At 37.4% G+C, this 24,212-nt stretch overlaps 1 protein-coding gene and 1 pseudogene across 1 annotated transcript; both read right to left on the bottom strand.

The window, feature by feature from the left end:
* Positions 1 to 8,755: 8,755 nt before the first annotated feature.
* On the bottom strand, positions 8,756 to 9,277 carry LOC131486580 (olfactory receptor 52J3-like; annotated as a pseudogene).
* Positions 9,278 to 22,355: 13,078 nt separating this feature from the next.
* On the bottom strand, positions 22,356 to 23,324 carry LOC131488605 (olfactory receptor 52J3-like). Its single transcript, XM_058690466.1, has one exon. It carries the CDS (start codon positions 23,322 to 23,324, stop codon positions 22,356 to 22,358), a length of 969 nt encoding a protein of 322 aa, XP_058546449.1.
* Positions 23,325 to 24,212: the final 888 nt, after the last annotated feature.

The following is a 24,212-nucleotide window of genomic DNA, read 5'->3' as shown; positions in this document are numbered from 1 at the left end:
GTGTTATGTGTATGTGTACAGGAGTGTTATGTACAATTAGGAACCTTGTCATTCATTCATTTATATTTGAGAGAGAGAGAGAGAGAGAGTGCTAGTGAGTGAGAGGCAGAGACAGAGAGGGAGGGAAGGAAAGAGAGACAGAGTCCATCAGGGGCAGAAAAAATTATCCCCAGAGACAAAGAAAGAGAAAAGCAGGGCTCACCCAAAGCGGGGCTTGAGACCACCCAATGCGGGATTCAGAACTGTAAGATCGTGACCTGGGCCAAAGTCAGATGCTTAACCCACTGAGCCACCCAGGCGTCCCTTAGCTTTTATTTATGAATTAAGTTAAAAAGTGACCAGAAAAATGTCAAGTATAAGAAATGATTAAACAGTACATATTCAATTTTACTTTGTTTTAATCTTTTTAATTTTTATGGCTAAATGATATTTTATGAAAACAAAAATTATATATGTTCAACATTAAACATTTTATAAAATTAAGAAAATTTCCAGAAAAATAAACTCACTGTCTAGAGATAAATAATTTAAAATCTGGTATATTTGTGAAAATTATAGTTTCTTGATGTTTTGCATGTTGCACATAATTTTATAATTTTCATTTTTTTCCACTTAACACTGAATCATGAAGAGAGTCCAATGCAAGTAAGATATATTAAAGTAAATCTTTAAATGTTATACATCTTATTCCATTTTAGCATAGCTGTAAAAATTAAACTATGGAATCACATTGGCTGGCTTGGGATACAGGCTCTATGTCTTACTAACTGTGTGACCTTGGGCAAAGTGCGTCATGTCTGCATGTCTCATTTTCCTTAACTCTTAGAAGATAAAAATAGCACCTGAACCATAGGATTGCTATAATAATGAAATCAAATAATATATGTAAGTATTTGAACTGTGTCTGATACACAGTGAGAGCTTCAGAAGCACTAGCTATTATACAGTTTTGAATAATGTATTTCTTTATTATTAATTCAACACTTAAGATCATATTGATTTCAAATACAATTTTGATACCCATTCCTAAGTTTGTGGGCACCTCTCTCTTACTCTTGACTTCAAAATGCATCATTATACGTTAAGGATATTAGAGTATCTATTAAAAAATACAGCAGGAAAATTTTTCCAATTAAATTTGGGGATAATGTGAAAGCAATAATGTTCTGTCAGGTGCAAAAAAATCAAAGCTTCCAGACAATGAAAATAATAATAATATCTTACAATATTTTAAGTCCATGCTATGTATCAGGTGTAGTATTAAACTTTTGTTCATATTATCTCTTTTCTTCCTAATAAATATAATCTACCTCCATCTTACACATGAGAAAGCAGAGTTCTAGTGTTGCAGAACTAGTTATTATAATTAAATATCAAATTATTTAACATAGAAAATAAATAGTGCATGATCTGATGTAAACCAGCTTTGGCCCCCACTTCAATCTCTGTATTGACCACACTGTTCTACCTTACATATGAATCTGTAAACCTAAATCAGAGATTTAGCAAATCTCTATGATCCTCCTCATGTGTTCTCTTCTTGAAATACTTTCATATACCTACTAAGAAAGTAGTCCTTGGGAGCAAATACCAATCATTAGCTTGTATCTGAGCATGTATTTGCTTCCTGATTAGACATACAGTAAAATCTTGCATTCCAAGTAACTTGTTCTGCAAGTGTTCCACTAAATGAGCAAATATTTCTAAAAAAATTTTTAACTTGATAAACGAGCAATGTCTTGCAATACAAGTAGTAGTACATGATGCTAAATGTCACATGATCACAACTGAGCCAATGATTCTTGAAATTCTCTTTGATATACAAGTGCTTTGGATTACAAGCATGTTTCTGGAATGAATTATGTTTGCAAACCATGGAGACTTAGTATCATTTTGTAGCTCTATATGTTTCACTTCCAACATATTTCATTGCAGAGATTCTGTGTTTTCTTAGCAAACACACAACCAATTTTTGTAAGGCAAATTACTTTACAGCCAAAGTATACAAGTGGTATCAGGAAACAGGACATTGTTCTTAAAGGGAGGAGAGACATTTGATAGAGCCAAAGTGTGTTCGTCATTGGCTTCTGAATGAATAGTGTTTCTACAAATGATCTAAGGAATACTGTTAGTGAGGTGGCTATGTATTTATTTTTAAACATAATGAATTTGTAGTATGTGTAAGAATGCATTTTACTTCTGCTTAGTTCCCTAGCCTTCTGCCTTTACTTACACTTCTCCAAAGGCAAGGGAATTAAAAGCAAAAATGAACTATTGGGACCTCATCAAGATAAAAAGCTTCTGCACTGCAAAGGAAACAATCAACAAAACTAAAAGGCAACCGACAGAATGGGAAAAGATACTTGCAAATGACATATCGGACAAAGGGCTAGTATCCAAAATCTATAAAGAACTCACCAAACTCCACACCTGAAAAACAAATAATCCAGTGAAGAAATGGGCAGAAGACATGAATAGACACTTCTCTAAAGAAGACATCCAGATGGCCAACAGGCACACAAAAAGATGCTCAACGTCACTCCTCATCAGGGAAATGCAAATCAAAACCACACTGAGATATCACCTCATGCCACTCAGAGTGGCTACAATGAACAAATCAGGAGACTACAGATGCGGGAGAGGATGTGGAGAAATGGGAACCCTCTTGCACTGTTGGTGGGAATGCAAACTGGTGTAGCCACTCTGGAAAACAGTGTGGAGGTTCCTCAAAAAATCAAAAATAGATCTACCCTATGACCCAGCAATAGCACTGCTAGGAATTTACCCAAGGGATACAGGAGTGCTGAGGCATAGGGGCACTTGTACCTCAATGTTTATAGCAGCACTTTCAACAATAGCCAAATTATGGAAAGAGCCTAAATGTCCATCAACTGATGAATGGATAAAGAAATTGTGGTTTATATACACAATGGCAATAAGAAAGAATGAAATTTGGCCTTTTGTAGCAACGTGGATGGAACTGGAGAGTGTAATGCTAAATGAAGTAAGTCATACAGAGAAAGAAAGATACCATATGTTTTCACTCATGTAGATCCTGAGAAACTTAACAGAAGACCATGGGGAGGGGAAAGGGAAAAAAAAAAGTTAGAGAGGGAGGGAGGCAAACCATAAGAGACTCTTAAAAACAGAATAAACTGAGAGTTGATGGGGGGAGGGAGGGGAAAGTGGGTGATGGGCATTGAGGAGGGCACCTGTTGGGATGAGCATTGGGTGTTGTATGGAAACCAATTTGACAATAAATTTCATGTTAAAAAAAAGAATAGGAAAGAGATGTTTTTAATTAGCTAGCACAATAAAGTATATTTCAAATGTAAAAAAAAAAAAAGTTGCTGCAGGTCAGGTCAAAGAGGTTGTTGCCTGTTTTCTCCTTTAGGATTTTGATGGCTTCCTGCCTTACATTTAGGTCTTTCAATCATTTTGAGTTTATTTTTGTGTATGGTATAAGAATGTGGTCCAGGTTCATTCTGCATGTCGCTGTCCTGTTTTCTCAACACCATTTGCTGAAGAGACTGTCTTTTTTCCACTGGATATTCTTTCCTGCTTTGTCAAAGATTAGTTAGCAATACATTTATGGGTCCATTTCTGGGTTCTCTATTCTGTTCCATTGATCTATGTGTCTGTTCTTGTGCCAGTACCATACTGTCTTGATGATTACAGCTTTGTAATACAGTTTGAAGTCCAAAACTGTGATGCCTCCAGCTTTGGTTTTCTTTTTAAGGATTGGCTATTCAGAGTCTTTCCTGGTTCCATACAAATTTTAGGATTGTTTTTTCTAGCTCTGTGAAAAATGCTGGTGTTACTTTCATAGGGATTGGATTGAATATGTAGATCGCTTTAGGTAGTATTGACATTTTAACAACATTTTTTCTTCCAATGCATGAGCATGGAATGTTTTTCCTTTTTTTGTATGTGTCTTTCTTTCCTAAATTTCTTTCCTAAAATTTCTATAGTTTTCAGTGTATAGATTCTTCACCTCTTTGGTTAGGTTTATTCCTACGTATTTTATGAGTTTTGGTGCCATTGTAAATGGGATTGATTCCTTGATTTCTCTTTCTGTTGCTTCATAATTGGTGTATAGAAATGCAACTGATTTATCTACATTGATTTTATATCTGTGACTTTGCTGAATTCATGGATCAGTTCTAGCAGTTTTTTAGTGGAGTTTTTTGGGTTTTCCACATCTAGTATCATGTCATCTGCAAAGAGTTAAAGTTTGACTTCCTCCTTGCCAATTTGGATGCCTTCTATTTATTTTTGTTGTCTGATTGCTGAGGCAAGGATTCCCAACACTATGTTGAATAACAATGGTGAGAGTGGACATCCCTGCCATTTTCCCAACCCTAGGCGGAAAGTTTTCGGTTTCTTACCATTGAAAATGATATTACTGGTGGGTCTTTTTCATATATGGCTTTTATGATCTTGAGGTATAATCCTTCTATCCCTACTTTCTTGAGGGTTTTTATGACGAAAGGATGCTGTATTTTGTCAAATGCTTGTTCATCTATTGAGAGGATCATGTGGTTCTTATCCTTTCTTTTATTAATGTGATGTATCACACTGATTGGCAGATATTGAACCAGCCCTGCATCCCAGGAATAAATCCCATTGATCATGGCGAATAATTCTTTAATGTATTATTGGATCTTGTTTGCTAGTATCTTGAGAATTTTTGCATCCATGTTCATCAGGGAAATTGGGTCTTAGTTCTCCTTTTTAGTGGGGTCTTTGGTTTTGGATTCAAGGTAATGTTGGCATTATTTATTTTATTTTAAAGGTTTATTCTGAAAGAGAAAAGGTGAGGGCAGAGATAGAGGGAGAGAGAGAAGCCCAAGCAGGCTACATACTGTCAGCCCAAGCCTGGCACAGGGCTCAAAGCCACAACCATGAGATCATAAGCCAAAATCCAGAGTCAGACACTCAACTGACTGAGCCACCTAGAACCTGTTGTTTAAATGCTTAAGTGCAAAAGCTTTGGGTGTTCTGGAAAATGTTTTAATCCAGAAATACAATGATATGGGGGGAAGGGAGGGATATACTAGAAATTAGTATATTATATAATGATAGCACTGATTTCAGTTGAGCCTGTCTTCATTTTAAGACATTTTTTAGTATGTCCCATGGTTCAAAATGTGCTTCCTGTCAAGAACATGGAGTGTTAAGACAGGAGGCTGGGATAGATAAGCTTCATTACAATAGCAATCATGTTACAATAGATAAATGCTTCAAAGTAACAAGTTGTACACCTTAAATTTACACAATGCTATATATCAAATGTATTCCATAAAAAAAAGATAGGAGGCTAAAAAACTAGGAGTTAATCACTGTTGGGCAACAAAAAGTTACAGACATGGCAACGAAAGGTTTTCATCAAATAAGTCTTTGGTTTAATCTAAAAAATCTTCTTTATTTAACTTAAAAAATGTTTATACAAAGTTATAAGATGTTGTGAAAATTGAGCGATTTCTATGTTTCTCTATACATACATAAACGTTGTGGTCATAATCTGTTTACCTTCTGCAAATGATAAAGTCAATACAAGTAGTAGTTACACAAATGACTGTTAAGGGATTTTTCCTCCTTGGCTGTTAAGGAGAACCTAAGTTATTCCAAGACCTGGGGAATAATAAATATCTTTGTTAAAATGGATCTTCCATTTCTCACAGATATATTCTAGAGTAGCAGACAATATTAAAAAAAAAAAACTAGGAGAAAAGGAATACAAAGAGACTCAGATGTAGATTTAAGTAGGTAAAAAAAGAAAGAAAGTAAAATTTCTTGAAGATTCAGAGAGAGAGGAGGAAATCGTGACAGGATACTCTCCTTTATATACCAGTTTTATTTGGAGTGATCATTTAAAAAAATTATATGAAATTGTATTTACCTGTTGTTTTCGTCCAATTTATAGACAGCCCTTTAATGTTAAAGAAACTTTCACTTACTTATATCTGTATACTCAAAATGTAGTACGGAGCTGAGTATATTGGGTAAGAGAATTTTTAACACATATTTTAAGAGATTTTATTATTTGTTTGGCTTTTGGTGTTTTGTTTTTTTAATTTAGAAAGATGCAGAGACAGCATGAGCAGGGGAGGAGCAGAGAGAGAGGGAGAATAGAGAGACTCCCAAGCAGGCTGTGCACCATCAGCACAGACCACAAGATCATGACATGAGCCAAAACCAAAAGTCGGACACTTAACCAACTGAGCCACCCAGGCATCTCATTAAGGGATTTTGTTAAACTGAAGTATAATTAAACATACAATGTTATATTCGTTTAAGATGTACAATATAATGATTCAAAAATTCTATACATTACTCATTGCTCATCACGGTTAAGTGTACTCTTAATCTCCTTCACCCCTCCACCTCCCATTTGCAGCCACCACTCTGTTCTCTGTATTTAAGAGGCTTTTGGTTTTATCCTCCTTTTCTTTGTTTGTTCCTTTGTTTTGTCTCTTAAATTCCACATATGGGTGATATCATATGGTATTTGTCTTTCTCTGACTTATTTCATTAAGCAGTATATTCCATATATATTCCATTATCTTTTCTCCTTTCTTCCCCTCTGTCTGTCATCTTACCCATCGGCTGGGGAAGTATGTAGCAGACTCACCAAAGTGTGCACCATAAGCGATTCTGAGCCTGTCGTGATCTTTCTATTTTCATACGTACTGAAATAGGGAATGGAGTTTTTATCCTTCATGTGATGCTCCCCAAAGGAGAGCCTCCAAATGAAACTCTCCAGGGCCTCATCTCTGAAGGACAAGAGGGCCCCAAGTTCCCTATTTTGAGCCAGGTCCTACACTGGGTAGAAACATCCACCACGAACTTCTGCTCTTCTCTAGGGACAAAGATTCCAACTACCCAGAATCAGTGCAATGATGTGCACCTGAGCCTATGTGAACCAACTATATTCCTTGCCTGAAAGATAAGTCATAACACATCAGGAGAACATTTAGCACCCTAAAAGCCAGCATTCGAATCTGATCAAGCCCAAGCAGAGTGGATTCTAGTTGCAAGGTCATCCACTTACAGACTGTGTGATTTGAGCAAGCTACTTATTCTCATTAAGACCTAATACTCTTTTTATATGGAGAAGGGGAAATAAAATGGTATCTACTTCATATGTTTCATGTAAAGTAACAGGCAGTGTCCCTGATAGTATATCTTTTACACAATAAGCATTTAATAAATGTAATAACAACTAGAAAATTCTACTAACTTTGTGAATGCTGCCTATTCATTTTATTTCAAACAAATTCCTTCATGATTCTTCACAAAGTCAAAATAAACTCGAGCTCCCAAATGCAGTTTAAGATCCCAGCATGTAGTTCTCTGCTGCTCTTCTCCATGTAGTATACAGCTTTCCTATACTTCTCACGAGGGTCTTCCTGATCTCCAGTATCTCCCAAATGTATCATAATTTCAGACTTCTGTAAGCTGCTTTTAACAATTCTTGGTATACGATATTTTTTTAATTTTTTTGAGGGGGTGGGGCAGAGAGAGAGGGAGACACAGAATCCGAAACAGGCTCCAGGCTCTGAGCCGTCAGCACACAGATGGGATCATGACCTGAGCCGAAGTTGGATGCTTAACTGACTGAGCCACCTAGGCACCCCATTATACAATATTTGAACACAGGAAGACATATAAGTACGCTGTGCATTCGGTAGTCAGCGCAAATAATAAGACATGGATTAGAATGGAGGCATGTTATGTACTCCTCTCTCTCATTTCCTCATCAGATGTAACTATTACTGTCCCAACTTTAGTGTTTACTGTCATTTAACTTTTTTTTTCCCCACTTTCTTACACATGAAAAAGTTCATAAACAAGTGGGAACCACTGGTTGGAATTGACCAAGTCCTTGTTTATGTTCCCTAAATGGCAAATTCTGTTAAAATATTGTTCAACTGGCAAAACAATCTAAAGAAAATCTGACTTATCTCTTTAACTATCTTATGTGAGGGTTGACAGACATAATTTTTAAAGAAAAAGTGACCACTAATGCCAAACTTTTTAGATTCTTTTTTTTTCTTTTATTTGCTCCTGCGGCTTCTTAACAGCCATGAGAGCTCTCTGATCCTTTCAAATGCAACTTTAACATTTAATATGTTATAGAGTTGTTTCAGTTATTCCAAAACAGTGTTAATTAACCAAATTATGTGTTTGTCATCAGAAGAACCACTAATTTTCAAATCTTGTGATGTTTTTCTTTATATTTTTATGTTTTTCTAAATGTGTATTTATTGGAGCACCTGGGTGGCTGAGTTGGTTAAGCATTTGACTCTTGGTTTTGGCTCAAGTTATGATCTCATGGTTTACGAGTTCAAGCCCTTCATCAGGCTCTGCATTGGCAGTGTGGAGCCTGCTCTGGAATTTCTCTTCCTCCCTCTGCTCCTCCCCCCTCAAAATAAATAAATAGACTTAAAAAAATAAAACATTTATTTTTTTATTTTGAGAGAGAGATCACAAGTTGGGGAGGGGCAGAGAGAGAGGGAGACAGAGAATCCCAAGCAGGCTCCACGCTGTCAGCACAGAGCCTAATGTGGGGCTTGATCTCATGAATAATGAGATCATAACCTGAGCCAAACCAAGAGTCGGAGGCATAACCAACTGAGCCACTGAGTGCCCCTTATTTTTATTTTTTAAATAAACCTTTTTTTTGAAATTTTAGATCTACAGAAAAATGGAAAGCAGCCTTCACTGTTTTCCCTGTTATTAACAATGTACATTAGTACAGTGCAGTTTTTAAAAGTGAAGTGATAGGTGTATAGAAAACAAACACGACTACAGCATGGGAGTCACAAGTGCTCAGTGTCTTGTGATGGGTATTTTGTAACTTGAGACGTATACAGGGCAGAGGATATAGCCATAAGAGATCCCAACCCATACCAGGATGAAGACGAGGAAGAAAGCAGCTAAAAGACCACAGATGGCATTGATATGAGTGTTGGCACAAGCTAACTTGGCCATGCCCATGTGCTCACAGTTTTATGAGCAATAACGTGGGCATCACAAAAAGACAGACAGTGAATTAGGTAGACAGTGTGCATATGACTGCACTCAGTGAAATACCCATTCTAATTCCTGACATCCAGACTGTCAGGATGGTGGTACAGTGCAGTGATGCACAGATGGCCACATGGTGGTCAAAGGCCATTGCCAGCAGTACTGCAGACACATTCCTGTGTATGAGAAACATCTGGCCCACACAGGCTCCAAAGCCAATCTCATGAACATTAAACCAGAATGTACCCAGCCAGGAATGTAGAGAGGGCCAGATACATGGCCAGAAAAAATATAAGATTCAAGAAGATTCTGTCATCCATATCATTATCTGAGATGTTACATTGAAAATAAGAGCCAAAATATAAATGCAACAGAAGGGAAAGGAAATCTAGGCATGGACAGTCTCAAGCCCTGGGATGCCTAAAAGAACAAAGTGCAGATGATGGAGCATGGTTATATTTTTATGGGGCATTCTGGAAGTGGCTGAAATAGGAGGAGATATGATTCATTCCTAGAAATAATTTAAAAAAGCATAATGTTTTCAAATGCTTAGTTCATATTTTAGTAGAGTGCAAGAGAAGGCAGTGATATTGTTTTTTTGTCTATTAAAGAAAGGAAAATTCCTGACACTGAACACAGTTTGAATCTAAGAAACCAAAGTTTTATGACAACTAATAGCATAGCCAATGCCAAGAAATTATAAAATATCCTCTGAAGTTCTGAACTAAAATAATCTGTATTCTGGTACTTTCTGTTGAGCAAAGATTGGTATCTGGATTCATATAAAATGTAAGGACTTCCCCAAATGAGCATGTTAAGGACAAAGCCAACAAATCATTAAGGCAGAAAAAGACCTATATGGGTCCCCAAGCATAGCCACACTAACATAAAGAAACATCATATGCCAAGTAACTTAAGTATGTTGCATTTGATACTAATGTTCATGTGAATTCCAATTCAAAAATCACCTCAAAAATCAACAGGTATCCTCATGAAATTATCCAACAAACATTCATAGATAAACACCATCAAACAAATCTTAAACTGAAATAGATACAGGAAGGTTTAACTAGTAAAAACCAGTCTCAGAGCCAAAATATTTCTTATGACAGCAATGTACATCCCTTTGTTCCTGGGGCGATGAAAGAGCATAAGGAAACAAGGAGGACTTCAGGTTCTTCCATGTTTCCTATATCTAAGGAGAATATGTAAGAAAGACAGTGCTCAGAGGAGGTGAAAGAAAGATTTGAGGGAGGTACTGATCATGGATATAGCTCTCTCAGGTCAGGGTGAGGTCATACATTCTTTGTCTTTACCCCAAGCACTATCCATAAGACCTTGTCCTTATTTTCTGATAAGGAAAGTTTTTTAACACAGAAAATCAGACATAGTGAGAAAAGACAAGAAACCTGGAGAGTGAGGAAAAAAAACAGACTAAGGACATGGGAACATGGAGATGAATAGAAAGCAGAGAATAAATGAAGCCAAGGGCTGATATTTTTTAAAGCAAAAATTAACAAGCTTCTGTCAGGACTGATTAAGAAGAAGGAAAAAAAAGGAAAGGGAAAGGGAGAAAGACAGAAGATGGTTTCTCAATGTCAGGAATGAAGCAGGGTGTATCACTCTAGATACTGCAGACATTGACAGTTCCATAAAAACGAAAATGACCATGTAGATCAAATGGACCGATTCCTCAAACTCTACAAATTGCCACATCTTATTAATATGAAATAGATCATTTAAATAGCCCTAGAACTATCAAGTCTCATTTTTAACCTGTGCCTCCTCTTAATTAGCCAGAGTGAAATCCTGAGCAAAAATGATAGCATCACATACGGTCTGCAGACAAGACTATATATTGCAGTATACTAATGGTATCACTATACTATTAGCAATAGGATCTTTGCTGTGAAACCTCGTTCTGAGTGCTTACTTACTACGGTCACTATGATTCCAATGGTCTTGGTAGTTCTTTAGAGAACAAAGCTTGAGTCAGTAAAATTCCATGGAGTAAAATCTGAGGAAGGAGGAGTGGAAGACAAGGGAAAGATGAAGGGAAGGAAGAAAGTCACTTTGAGGGTTTGTTCTCTAGTGTGTGGTTGTTCAGTGCAACTGATCTTGTAGTGGCCTTCATACACCCCTACACTGAGTAGTGACATTTTGCTTCTCCAGATATTAATGTTGGTTCAGGACCCATGTCTTATAATCACCCAAGATTCTCACTATTTCTCTTCCCAGTGCATAGTCTTGATAATAAATGATCACACGTCCCTTTCAGGAAGACTAGTGTATAGTCAGCTGCTCATCAGGATCCTTCTTCAAGGGGAGATAGCCCCCTTCAGTGGGCTCCAGGCTTCAGAGCTGTCTCAAGATTGAAATCAGGAAGAACAGTTTGACAGAAAAAATTCCTGACATCATTCCTACTTGCAGAACTTTTCCTGGTTTCCTAGGTTCTCCTCAGGAATACATTTCTCACAGCCATGATGAGGAGAGTGTTTTCTAGGCCCTCCAGGATAGACTTAGGGGCTGACTGAGCAGGTATGCATGATAAATAAACTCTAACATTCTGTGTTCCCTGAAGTCTTTGGGAACTTTTTTTTATGGTATTTTTCAGAGAAAGTCTGGCATTTCCATTCATTTTACTGAGGACCATCTTTGAGAACAGGTTTTAGTCAATCATCTAACTGTTGGAACCACTCCCAAATACATTGAATCCAGAATCTCTATTTAATATTCTCATATTACAATTCAGCCTCATACTGTGTCACATTTCTTCTACTCAGATCTAGTACTCAGAGTTCAGTACCACACATGATCCCCAGGCTTCTATCTGTATAAAGTGGCAAAATCTTGCAATTCTTTTGGTTAGTATATTTTATCCCCTGGAGCCTGCTGGCATTTGAGTCCAGTTATAGACCTAGAATTGTACTTTCCCACACAGTAGACACTAGCCATATATGATTATTGCACATCGGACATGTGGCAAATTCAACTGATGGGATGAATTTTAATATTTACTTTAATATAAATATAAAATATTTTTCAATTCAACATAATTTCTTATGTTGCATATTATTTTAGACATTGATTATTTAGTACAAAAAATAGTACAAAAAGATTAGTACAAAAAAAGATGTGCTTTAAGTGTTAAATACTGGATAAAGAAGACTTACTTTGATAATTTCAATGATATCAAATATTTAATTGATAGGTATATTGATTTTATGTTTAAATAATTTTTGAATAATATTAGGTTAGATTACATATTCTATTGAATTAATTTTACTTTTTTTAGCTTTCATAATATAGTTAATAGAAAAATTACATAGGTGACCCACATTTTATTCTTATTAAACACCATTATTCTCAGAAACTGTAAGAAGCGGTGAGAACCTTTCATGGCTGAGATTAGGAATCCATTTCAAGTCAGCTACCTCAGGGGAGGATATTACATTTATTTTGGACAGAGGGAGACTATCTAACTGAGACAAGAGAATAAGAGCTGCTTCTAACGGTAAAAGGGGGGTTGGCAGGATTCAGGATTTGCTTCATTGGAGTCTACCCACATAACATCATTCCAATTTTTGGAGTTCTATTTCTTTCCAATAAACGACCTCGTAGAAGATGATTTTTTTTTTAGCATAGTCAAAAATGCTTTATTTCCTTACCTGGACTCTCAGCTGGGTATTAAAGCCCTGAGTTCATTGTTGTCTTTATCCAGCTTCTCTGGCTTATTTATCATACAAAAAATTCAAGTCTCTAATGTCCTCATTCTTATTAAAATCTTTGGCAGAAATACTTGGACACTCAAAAAGGTTTGCCTCCTTTAAGCCCTTGGTTACAGAGAATAATAATATACATAACAGTTTTGTCACTGCATTCTACAAATGACCAATGTCTCTTTTGCCAATAGCAGCAGGGGCCTTGCTATCCCTAAGGCTCATTAGATAAGGAACTAATTCCAAATTCCATCCTTAAGAATTTGTTATCCAGGAACCACTTTTGGTATCTATATTTATGTCAACTAAGGTTCAGAACTACTAAGAGTATGAAGAATAAAGAATTTATTATAGGAGTTAGCTGCGGAGGGGAAGAGCCAAAATGACAGAACAGCATGGAAGCTTTTTGTGTGTCTCACGTCCATGAAATACAACCAGACCAACACTAAACCATCCGACACACCTAGAAAACTGATTGGAGGATTAATACAACTATATGCACAACCTGAACCACAAAATTCAGCAGGTACATGGCGCAGAGAGCTGAACTTGGGGAGCGAGAAGCTGTGAAAGGTAGGGAACTGCTTTTGCCTGCAGAGAGAGGACAGAGACTGGGGAGGAAGGGAGACTATGGGAAAAGCACCCCTCCCCAAAAGCAGGTGGAGAGAAAGCTGCAGGGACTAAACTAAAAAGGGAGAAAGGAGAGGGTTTAAATTCCATTAAGACTGTAAACAAGAGGAATGCAAAGGCTGCAACTCCGCAGCTCGATACCTGGTGGTGCTCTGGTGGGAAAGACGAATCCCCAGGAACAGAGTGGGGTCTGGGAGGTTCTTGGGCCACATGAAGAAAAGCAGTTCCACTGCTGGAAGGACATTTGAGACTGTTGAAGCCACCTGGTGCCAGCAGACCCTGGAAGGCAGCCGCATTCGCTGGTGCTGGGGCAAGTTGTTAAGGGTGAAGCCTAGTGACAGATGTGTGTTGTGATTTTCCATAATCCCTGAAACGCTGCAGCTACTCTGTCTTGTGAACTTTTTCTGGGGTGGGCTGGCACCTGGCCACAGTCTCAGGGCACCGGCAACAACAGGGTCCAGCGGGCATTCCTGGGTGCACTCAATATTCAGCCATTGCTCATTTGGCCATTGCTCGGTGAGACCCTCCCGCAGAGGTCAGAACGGGTCAAAGCTGCAGTCCTTCAGAAGTAAGGGGCCGGGGAAAACAGCCGCGTCTGAGACAAAACTTGGGAGAGAGGTATTGCCTTGGGCCTGGTCACAGAGAGTGAAAAAGCAGGGAGTGGACAAGAGTTGAAGACAGAGGACAGGTGCGTGATTGCTGATCCGGGAGAACAGACCGGGTACCTGGGAGGCGCCATTTTCACCATTCTTGTGCATGTGCATAGGCACCAATGAGCGCCACCCCACCCCAATGAGCGCCAACAATCCACCCCAGTAGGCTAGCAGCACCATCTAGTGGAGAGTGGAGCTGTTACACTGAGCTACACCCAACTAGGCCATCTTTGCTCTTCAAGTACACAAGACTCACCGCCGGCTTAATTTATGGACTATAAAGAGCTATATAGACTGACTTCTAGGGGAAAACGAAGCAACTTCAGTCCTACTTCAATCTGTTAGCAGGTTCATTTATTCAATTTTCTTTTTTCTTTTTTCTTTTTCTCTTTTACAATTCTTTTCTTTTTCTTGAATACAGAGAGAAAAAATTCATTTTTATTTTCAATTTTTATTAAAAATATCTTTCTTTAATTTTAATTACTATATTTTTTACTTTTGAGTAAATTTTTTTCAAATTATACTTTACTTCCATCATTTTATTTTAGCCTACTTCAGTATAATCACCTTTCAAATTTTCAAACACTTTCCTTTTTTCTTTCTTTTTCCTTTTTTTCTCTTTTTCGTTTCTTTCCTTTTTCTTGAATGCAGAAAGAGAAAAGTTCATTTTTACTTTCAATTTCTATTAAAAATATTTTTATTTAATTTTTATTACTATATTTTTTGCTTTTATGCAAATTTGTTCAAATTCTATTTTACCTCCATCATTTTATTTTAGTCTACTACAATGTATTCACTTTTTCAAATTTTCAAACGATTTCTTTTTTCTTTCTTCTTTTTTGTTTCTTTTCTTTTTTCTTAAATACAGAAAATTTTTAAAATCACATTTATTTTTAATTTTTATTAAAAATATGTTTCTTTAATTTTTATACTATATTCTTTACTTTTGTGTATATTTTTTCAAATTCTATTTTACCCCATCTCATTTTAGTCTACTTCAGTGTATTCATTTTTTCAAATTCTCAAACGATTTCCTCCCCCCCTTTTTTTCTCTAATGTGTCAAAACACTTTCAACACCCAGACCAAAACACATCTAGGATCTAGCAGCATCCATTTGATTTGTGTGTGTGTGTGTGTGTGTGTGTGTGTGTCTTTAATTTTTAATTTTAATATTTTTTTAATTTTATTTTTTAATTTCAATTTTTCTACCTCATTAATTCCTTTTCTCCCTTCAAAATGTTAAAATGAAGGAATTCACCCCAAAAGAAAGAGCGTAAAGAAACGACAGCCAGGGATTTAACCAACACAGATACAAGCAAGATGTCTGAACCAGAATTTAGAATCACGATAATAAGAATACTAGCTGGAGTCGAAAACAGATTAGAATCCCTTTCTGCAGAGATAAAAGATGTAAAAAATAGCCAGCATAAAATTAAAAATGCTATAACTGAGCTGCAATCACAGATGGATGCAGCGGCAGCAAGGATGGATGAGGCAGAACAGAGAATTAGCGATATAGAGGACAAACTTATAGAGAATGACGAAGCAGAAAAAAAAAGGGAGATGAAGGCAAAAGAGCACAATTTAAGAATTAGAGAAATCAGTGACTCATTCAAATGGAACAACATAGAATCATAGGGGTCCCAGAAGAGGAAGAGAGAGAAATAGGGGTAGAAGGGTTATGTGAGCAAATCATAATGGAAAACTTTCCTAACCTGGGGAAAGACACAGACATCAAAATCCAGGAAGCATAGAGGACTCCCATTAAATTCAACAAAACGGACCATCAACAAGGCATATCATAGTCAAATTCACAAAATACTCAGGCAAGGAGAGAATCCTGAAAGCAGCAAGGGAAAAAAAAGTCCCTAACCTACAAGGGAAGAAAGATCATGTTTGCAGCAGACCTATCCACAGAAACTTGGCAGGCCAGAAGGGAGTGGCAGGATATATTCAGTGTGCTGAATCAGAAAAATATGCAGCCAAGAATTCTTTATCCAGCAAGACTGTCATTCAAAATAGAAGGAGAGATAAAAATTTCACAGACAAACAAAAATTAAAGGAGTTTCTGACCACTATACTAGCCCTGCAAGAAATTTTAAGGGGGACTTTCTGAGGGGAGAAAAGATGAAAAAAATATATAAAAATAAATAAATACCAAAAGCAACAAAAGATTAGAAAGGACCAGAGAACACCACCAGAAACTCCAACTCTACAAGCATCATAATGGCAATAAATCCATATCTTTCAGTACTCACTCTAAACGTCAATGGACTCCATGCTCCAATAAAAAGATAAAGGGTAACAGAATGGATAAGAAAACAAGGTCCATCTATATGCTGTTTACAAGAGACCCACTTTAGACCTAAAGAGACCTTCAGATTGAAAATAAGGGGATGGAGAACCATCTATCATGCTAATGGTCAACAAAAGAAAGCTGGAGTAGCCATACTTATATCAGACAATCTAGACTTTAAAATAAATACTGTATCAAGAGATGAAAAAGGGCATTATATCATAATCAAGGGGTCTATCCACCTAACAATTGTAAACATTTATGTGCCAAATGTGAGAGCACGCAAATATATAAATCAATTAATCACAAACATAAAGAAACTCATTGATAATAATACCATAATAGTAGGAGACTTCAACACCCCACTCACAGCAATGGACAGATCATCTAATCAAAAAATCAACAAGGAAACAATGGCTTTGAATGACACACTGGACCAGATGGACTTAACAGGTATATTCAGAACATTTCATCCTAAAGCAGCAGAATATCCATTTTTCTCCAGTGCACATGGAATGTTCTCCAGAATAGACCCTATACTGGGACAAACATACACACTACCAAAACCGAATCAGGAAGAAATAGAAAATTTGAACAGACCTATAACCAGTAAGGAAATCAAATTAGTAATCAAAAATCTGCCAGAAGACAAGAGTCCAGGGCCAGATGGCTTTCAGGGGAATTCTACCAAACATTTAAGGAAAAGTTAACACCTATTCTCTTGAAAATGTTCCAAAAATAGAAATGGAAGGAAAACTTTCAAACTCTTTCTATGAAGCCAGCATTACCTTGATTCCAAACCCAGAGAGAGACCCCACTAAAAAGGAGAACTATAGACCAATTTTCCTGATGAACATGGATGCAAAAACCTTCAGCAAGATATTAGCCAACCAGATCCAACAATACATTAAAAAAATTATTCACCACAACCAAGCGGGATTTATACCTGGGATGCAGGGCTGGTTCAATATCCACAAAATAATTAATGTGATTTCATCACATCAATAAAAGGACAAGAACCATATGATCCTCTCAATAGATGCAGAGAAAACATTTGACAAAATACAGCATCCTTTCTTCATAAAAACACTCAAGAAAGTAGGGAGAGAAGGAGCATACTTCGAGATCATAAAAGCCATATATGAACGACCCAATGCTAATATCATCCTCAAGAGGGAAAAACTGAGAGCTTTCCCCCCTAAGGTCAGGAACAAGATAGGGATGTCCACTCTCACCACTGTTATTCAACATTGTATTGGAAGTCTTAGCGTCTGCAATCAGACAACACAAAGAAATAAAAGGCATCCAAATTGGCCAGGAGGAGGTCAAACTTTCACTCTTCACAGATGACATGACACTCTATATGGAAAACCCAAAAGCTTCCACCAAAAAACTGCTAGAACTGATTCATGAATTCAGCACAGTTTCAGGATATAAAATCAATCCACAGAAATCGGTTGCATTCCTATACACCAACAATAAAGCAACAGAAAGAGAAATCAAGGAATCGATCCCATTTAGAGTTGCACAAAAAAAACATAAAATACCTAGGAATAAATCTAACCAAAGAGGTGAAAAATCTATACACTGAAAACTATAGAAAGCTTATGAAAGAAATTGAAGAAGACACAAAGAAATGGAAAAAGATACCATGCTCCTGGAAACTAAGAACAAATATTGTTAAAATGTCGATACTACCCAAAGCAATCTACATATTCAATACAATCCCTATCAAAGTAACATGAGCATTCTTCACAGAGCTAGAACAAATAATCCTAAAATTGTATGGAAACAGAAAAGACCCTGAATAGCCAAAACAATCTTGAAAAAGAAAACCAAAGCAGGAGGCATCACAATCCCAGACTACAAGCTATACTACAAAGCTGTAATCATCCAGAGAGTACGGTATTGGCACAAGAACAGACACTCAGATCAGTGGAATGGAATAGAGAACCTAGAAATGGACCCACAAACATATGGCCAACTAATCTTTGATAAATCAGGAAAGAATATCCAATGGAATAAAGACAGTGTCTTCAGCAAGTGGTGCTAGGAAAACTGGACAGAAACATGCAGAAAAATGAACCTGGACCAATTTCTTACACCATACACAAAAATAAACTCAAAATGGATGAAAGACCTAAATGTAAGACAGGAATCCATCAAAATCCTCGAGGAGAAAGCAGGCAAAACCTCTTTGATCTTCGCCACAGCAACTTCTTACTCAACACATCTCTGGAGGCAAGGGAAACAAAAGCAAAGATCAACTAGTGGGACCTCATTAAAATAAAAAGCTTCTGCACAGCGAAGGAAAAAATCAGCAAAACTAAAAGGCAACCAACAGAATGGGAGAAGATATTTGCAAATGACATATCAGATAAATGTTAGTATCCAAAATCTGTAAAGAACTTATCAAACTCAACACCCAAAAAACAAAGAATCCAGTGAAGAAATGGGCAAAAGACATGAATAGACACTTCTCCAAGGAAGACATCCAGATGGCCAACCGACACAGGAAAAAATGCTCAACATCACTCATCATCAAGGAAATACAAATCAAAACCACAATGAGATACCACCTTACACCTTTCAGAATGGCTAACATTAACAAGTCAGGCAACAACAGATGTTGGCGAGGATGCGGAGAAAGAGGATCTCTTTTGCACTGTTGGTGGCAATGCAAGCTGGTGCAGCCACTCTGGAAAACAGTATGGAGGTTCCTCAAAAAACTAAAAATAGAACTAACCTACAACCCAGCAATTGCACTACTAGGCATTTATCCAAGGGATACAGGTGTGCTGTTTCGAAGGGACACATGCACCCCCATGTTTATAGCAGCACTATCAACAATAGCCAAGTATGGAAAGAGCCCAATGTCCATCAATGGATGAATGGATAAAGAAAATGTTGTATATATATACATATATATGTGTGTGTGTATGTGTATACACAATGGAGTATTTCTCGGCTATCAAACGTATGAAATCTTGCCATTTGCAACTACGTGGATGGAACTGGAGGGTATTATGCTAAGTGAAATTAGTCAGTCAGAGAAAGACAAAAATCATATGACTTCACCCATATGAGGACTTTAAGAGACAAAACAGATGAACATAAGGGAAGGGAAACAAAAATAACATAAAAACAGGGAGGGGGACAAAACAGAAGAGACTCATAAATATGGAGAACAAACTGAGGGTTGCTGGAGGGGTTGTGGGGTGGGGATGGGCTAAGTGGGTAAGGGGCATTAAGGAATCTACTCCTGAAATCATTGTTTCACTATATGCTAATTTGGATGTAAATTAAAAAAATAAATATAGGAGTTAGATGCAATTGTGGGAGGAGCTAGGGGGAAAAATAGATCCCAAAACAAATTTTCTAGTCAGATTAGGCCTGCATGAATAAGGTGATGTTTGCAGAAGACTAGGCACTTTCATGGGCGCCTAGGTGGCTCAGTTGGTTGAGCGTCCGACTTCGGCTCAGGTCATGATCTTGCAGTCTGTGAGTTTGAGCCCCACGTCCGGCTCTGTGCTGACAGCTCAGAGCTGGAGACTGCTTCAGATTCTGCGTCTCCCTCTCTCTCTGCCCCTCCCCTGCTCACACTCTATCAAAAAATGAATAAACGTTAAAAAAAATGAAAAAAAAAAGACTAGGTACTTTCAGCTTCTGGAATGGAATCATAAAGGAGTGAGTGTCGAAATTTAAGGTAGATGGTTTGTTATTCCTAGCTACTGCCTCTGTGTGTACAAGTAAAATACCTGGTGGTAGATTTGTGATGGCTGTTGGTCAGCAGGTCAGTAGGCATGGAGAGCTGTGCATGAAGCTGAGGGATACGGGGAGAAATTAGAATCCTCTAGTATTGCTGTGTTTCTATCACTGCCTGAAAACAATATTGAGCTACAGAAAATAATGGCTGCTGTTTCACATTTGCTCCCACGGCTTATGCATTTCTTTTTTTTTTTTTTTTTTTTTTAATTTTTTTTAACGTTTTTTATTTATTTTTGAGACAGAGAGAGACAGACATGAACGGGGGAGGGGCAGAGAGAGAGGGAGACACAGAATCGGAAACAGGCTCCAGGCTCCGAGCCATCAGCCCAGAGCCCGACGCGGGGCTCGAACTCACGGACCGCGAGATCGTGACCTGGCTGAAGTCGGCCGCTTAACCGACTGAGCCACCCAGGCGCCCCACGGCTTATGCATTTCTTATGTGACCAACTCTCAACTGGAAACTTACAGGGAAAAGAATTCTGGGAAACAGAATGCTAACAGGGTAGTCACAGAACAGTCACAGATACACATTTTATCATCTGTGCTTATCCAAATGAGGAGCATAATTAAGTCTCAGTTAATATTTCAAGGAATTAATAACACATTGTTTAATTGATGGATAGTAAATGAACCAAGGAATAAGTGAACTCAAAATTCCATCAGGATATTTTTAACTATAGCAAAATGACAGCATTTCATTTTATTGTTCTACAAATTAGCTTAAAGAACAAATGAAGAGTGAGAAAAGTACAGGAGGATAATCAGCTTTAAAAGTCATTAAAATGTAATTCTCTAGTGATGACTGACACTGATTCAAGAACAAACAGCAAACCAACTATATAAATGAAAAGCAAACTCTTGTACAAATTGAAATTTAATATGAAGAAAGAAAAAAATGCAAATCAGTTCTGAAGTGATGAGTTCTTAAGTCAATTATGTTATTAAACAGATTAGAAATAGAAACAGAAAGGTGTTTAATATTCTTACACCTTACATGAAAATAAGTTGCAAGTAGATTAGAATTAAAAGTAACACTTAATAAACACACACACCCCAGTAACAATATAGATGTTGGGATGTCCATATATAATAAAGCTGTCCAAAAGCCCTAAGTTTCAAAGGGATAAAATGCTGTGTTATAGATAATATTATCAGAACTGATTTCATTTAAAAATTTAATCTGCGATATGAAAATAAGGTATTAATTATAAAGGGTTTATAGAAAGGTGTTAATATGTCAGGTGTAATCAAAAACTCATGCTATGAGATTTTTAAGAAGCTGGGCAGAAAACTTGGGGAGGGCACAAAGAAATCACAGTAAATAACCACAATAAAAATAAAGAAGAATGTGACCTGTTCCATCAGTAACCTACTATCTGACAGTCATCCTTGTAAGTGTAGAACCACTAGAAAATTTTCAAATATGCACAAAAACAATTCATAAAGATGTCACAACATCGATTTGGAATTGAAAATAAAATATTACATACATTCATATTATGAAAAGATAAAATGCAAATTACAGATTTGACTATATTTAAAAAGGAATATTGTACCCCATATATATAAACACAAACAGATCTCTAAGTTTGATATTAAGTGAAAAAATTGCCTATGAAATGATACAGTATATTACCATTTACATGAAGTAAAAAATTATAATCCCAACCCCCACAGAGAAAACTGAACTTAAAATGATCCATTTAGACTCCAAGAAAGAAGAAAGTCATGTGATGTTCATTCCTGTCTCTGAGGATAAGAAAAAAATGGGAAGTGGTTTGGGGTACGAGTCATAGGTCATTGCAACTTAACTGTCTCATGTGTTTGATTAAGAATAACATTAAAGATAAATAAGTCTCAGTAATAATAGTTTTTAATTTCATGTTGTGGGAACAAAGGTATTAGTTATGTTTCCTTGTCTTACTTTTGTTGAACTGAGGGAAAAATAAAGAACTTAAAAACAGGGGAGAAAAGAGCACTGTTAGCAAATGTAATGATGGGAAGTGTCATTGCTTGGACTGTTCATTCTCACACAAAGTGAAATAATGAAAACAGTTCTTGCTTCCACAATAGGAATTAGTCCTTGAACCTGAAACATTTTGAAGATTATTCAAATCATAAAATCAATAACAGGCCCGATCAAAACCCCTGGAATATCATCTTGTGGCACTAAATGTACACAGAGAAAAATCTCTGGAAAGAACACACATTTTCCTTGCTAGATCAAAATGTTTGGTAAACAAAGGCAAGAGTATCTACTTTTTAGCAAAGACACGGAGCACTCGCGCTCGTATCTGTTTGGTCCTTACACCATAAATGATGGGGTTGAGCGAAGGTGGGATAACCAAATAGAGGTTGGCAACAAGAATGTGAATGTAGCGTGGTATGTTGTGTCCAAATCGGTGAGTGAGGAAGGAGAACACTGAGGGGATATAGAAAACGCAGATGACCCCAGTGTGAGAGCCACACGTGCTTAGGGCTTTTAACCGAGCATCGTGTGATGGGAGGCGGAAGACAGCTCGGATTATGTAAATGTAGGAGATGCCAATAAGGAACAGGTTCAGAAGAAAGAGAGACACCACAAAGAGCCCATAGATGGCATTGATACGGATGTTTCCACAGGACAGTTTTGCAATGCCCATGTGTTCACAGTAGGAATGAGCTATTACACGAGCCTGACAAAAGGGTAGGCGGTAGATGAGATAGATCATGGGAAGTGTAAACAGAACAGGACGAATCACAATGCACATGCTGATGCCCACCAGCACCCGGGATGTCAAGATGGTCTTATAGTGGAGTGGAGCACAGATCGCCACATAACGGTCAAAGGCCATGGCTACCAGGACCTCGGCCTCCATGCCAGTGAAGGCATGGATCAAAAACATCTGGGCCACACAAGCCCCAAAGTTAATCTCATGAGCATCAAACCAGAAGATACCCAGCATGCGGGGCATAGAGGTTGTGGAAAGGGCCAAATCGATAGTTGAAAGGAGGGCCAGAAAGTAGAACATGGGCTCTCTCCGCAGGGTCTGTTCCATCTTGATGACTAGCAAAATGGTGGCATTGCCCAGCAAAGCCATAAGGTAAACAGAGCAGAAAGGCAGGGAGATCCAGGCATGGGCCCCTTCCAGCCCTGGGATTCCAACGAGGAAGAATGTATCTGGGTGAAAAATGCTCCTGTTGGGATAAAACATCCTCCCAAGTGACAGAGAAGGAGTTGCCATTCCTGGAAGAAGGGAAAAAGAAGCTTGAATAAGATGTGGTTATGAAAATGATTAGCTTAGTGTTTCAATATGTAATGAAAATGAAAAAGACTGCTATTTGAAAGGGCTTGTTAATATATATCTTTTATTATAAACTGAGCCATACTTATTTGAATGGGCCAGTCTCAAGTCTCAAAGAATTTATTACTCATTTTTGTTTAACACATGAGGCTCATCAGCAAGCCTATGGCAAAGTTATAAGACACAGAACTTGATATTAAGTATGGAATAATTTTGCATGCCCTGTACCTTTTGTAAAGCTCTCATCTGAAGAGGGGCACATGAAAAATCAAGGATGCACACATGGAAATGCAGATATAATCCAAAAGGAGATAAGCCAGCTAGAAAGTAGAGTGGCAGGCACATATGTACAAGACACTTCTGTAATTGGGAAGTGCAGAAATTATCTAATGATTCATGTATCACTTCTGGACATAGAGAAAATGCCAAGATCCAGCCAAATATCCTGTCGAAAAGAGAGAAACACAATATCAGAAGTACACATTATCACAATCAAAAGCACAGACACTCTGGGATGCCTTCCCAGGAGCACATACCAGCTGGGTCATATACCTCTACACTTGAAACATCCCAGAAAGAATGATAATGATAAACCTTATGTTTATTTTCATTCATGTCCTTATTTTCCCAAGACCATTCCATTTCATAGCCCACTGCATTTTAGAGTGTTCAGGGAATGGTGGTTTCTAGTGGTATTTGAAAGCTTCTTCATTTACCCTCCACACCGCACCAGTTCCTCTGGGAAAGCCTGCCGATTTCACCACTGCTAAGGAACTAGCGTGTACTGAGTGCACTCCTTTTGCCTAATTGGGGATGTGGGTAAAAGAC

Source organism: Neofelis nebulosa, chromosome 10 (genome assembly GCF_028018385.1).
Source record: "Neofelis nebulosa isolate mNeoNeb1 chromosome 10, mNeoNeb1.pri, whole genome shotgun sequence".
Taxonomy (NCBI): Eukaryota; Metazoa; Chordata; class Mammalia; order Carnivora; family Felidae; genus Neofelis; species Neofelis nebulosa.
Note: the sequence above shows the minus strand (reverse complement) of the source record. Positions and strands in the feature narration are given on the sequence as shown.